This window comes from Trypanosoma equiperdum (genome assembly GCF_001457755.1).
Source record: "Trypanosoma equiperdum strain OVI genome assembly, contig: ctg_1609, whole genome shotgun sequence".
NCBI classification, from domain to species: Eukaryota; Euglenozoa; class Kinetoplastea; order Trypanosomatida; family Trypanosomatidae; genus Trypanosoma; species Trypanosoma equiperdum.
In genome coordinates this window covers 1-1,409 of record NW_027123626.1, presented here as the reverse complement: position 1 = coordinate 1,409, position 1,409 = coordinate 1, and the positions used below count along the sequence as shown (strand labels likewise).

The 1,409-nt window shown below is 46.5% G+C and overlaps 1 protein-coding gene across 1 annotated transcript; it reads left to right on the top strand.

Annotated features, from left to right (window-relative positions):
- Positions 1–36: 36 nt before the first annotated feature.
- TEOVI_000572700 (uncharacterized protein) lies at positions 37–390 on the top strand (the record flags this gene model as incomplete). The annotated part of the gene is made up of 1 exon (XM_067222309.1): positions 37–390. One exon carries the CDS (start codon positions 37–39, stop codon positions 388–390), a length of 354 nt encoding a protein of 117 aa, XP_067078410.1.
- Positions 391–1,409: the final 1,019 nt, after the last annotated feature.

Sequence of the window (1,409 nt, the reverse complement as noted above, 5' to 3'; positions counted from 1 at the left end):
GATCTGGATAACTTGAACAAACAATACGACGAGCTAATGGGCAACCCAGGGGCCGAGCTACGCAAGGAATTTGAGCTGCCGATAGCTGATGATAAAAAGAAGCGGCTCAGAAAACCAGCAGCACACCTGACAAAAGAGTCAAAGGCTTTACAACAAGTGTTTAACGGCCGCCTACAAAAACTGAAAGCTGCAAGGAAGGAAGCACGGATAGCTCTAATAAGTGCATTAGCGGGGAAGGCAACAGCATCGGCGTTGAACAAAGAACAAAAATCCGGCGACTCGCCTTGCGACCCTCTAGTTGCGGATAACAACTTCCCATGGAAGGCCAACACGCAGCGCGACGGGAACTGTGCGGCGGCAGCGAAAAGCGGCGCCAAAGCAGGCAACTAAAGTCGGCGACATCGTATGCCTATGCCACTCTCAGAACGACAACAGCAATAACGCGTGCACGACAAGCAACCACGCAACCGCAACAGCAACAGGCGCAGCGATCGACGGCGGCGGCAAACGCGAATGCAAATTGGCACACGCTGAAGGCAAAGTGCACAGAGGCGGGACAGGCCACGAAATACACATATCAGAAGCGTCATTAAGTGAAACCGTTGCAGCCTTCAAGGCGCGACTAGGCACCAACATGCTGTCGCAAACAACAGCACTAACAACAGCAGCCGGCAAGCCCGTAACGCAACCAACTTTCTACGGGGTTTATGTATCGGCGGCCGGCAATGGGCCGACGTGCAACAGCGCCACCTTCGCAGCAACGACGGATAACACGGGTGTCTGCATAGACTATGAGGAACTACTCAAACCAGAAAAAGAGATTACGTGGATAACCAGCGTAAAAAAAGCGCAAAAGCATCTTCAGGAAGCAGAGGCGCTATCTGGAGAAATAAAAGCTCTTTTAAGCCAAGCCCACAACCTTCAAAACCAAATGGAAACAGTTTTCCTAATGGAGAATTTGCTACCATCGCCAGCCGGCACGGGCAAGACAGCAACACGGGCAGACCAGAAAACAGCAGAGGAACAGAATAAATGCAATAAATTCAACAGCAATGAAACAGAATGCACAAACAACGGATGCAAATATGATAAACCAAAAAAGGAATGCAAAACTAAACCAGAACCAGAAAACCCAGGAACAGGAGCAGGAAAGACAAGTACAGGGATAGATTTCAGTAAACACCAAACCCAGAAAGCCTGTGAAACGTAAAACAAGAATGTAAAACCGTGTAAGAAAGCAGTTTGTGGTTGCATTGATCTTGTTGACGGTACTGAAAAACTTTATAAATTAGAGTGCCGCTGTTCCAGTTTTCTCGTAAATAATAAATTTCCTTTGATATATACTGCTTTTTTTATTATTTTGTTATCATTTAAAGAATTCTTTAAATTTTAAAGATTTTTTTGCTCAA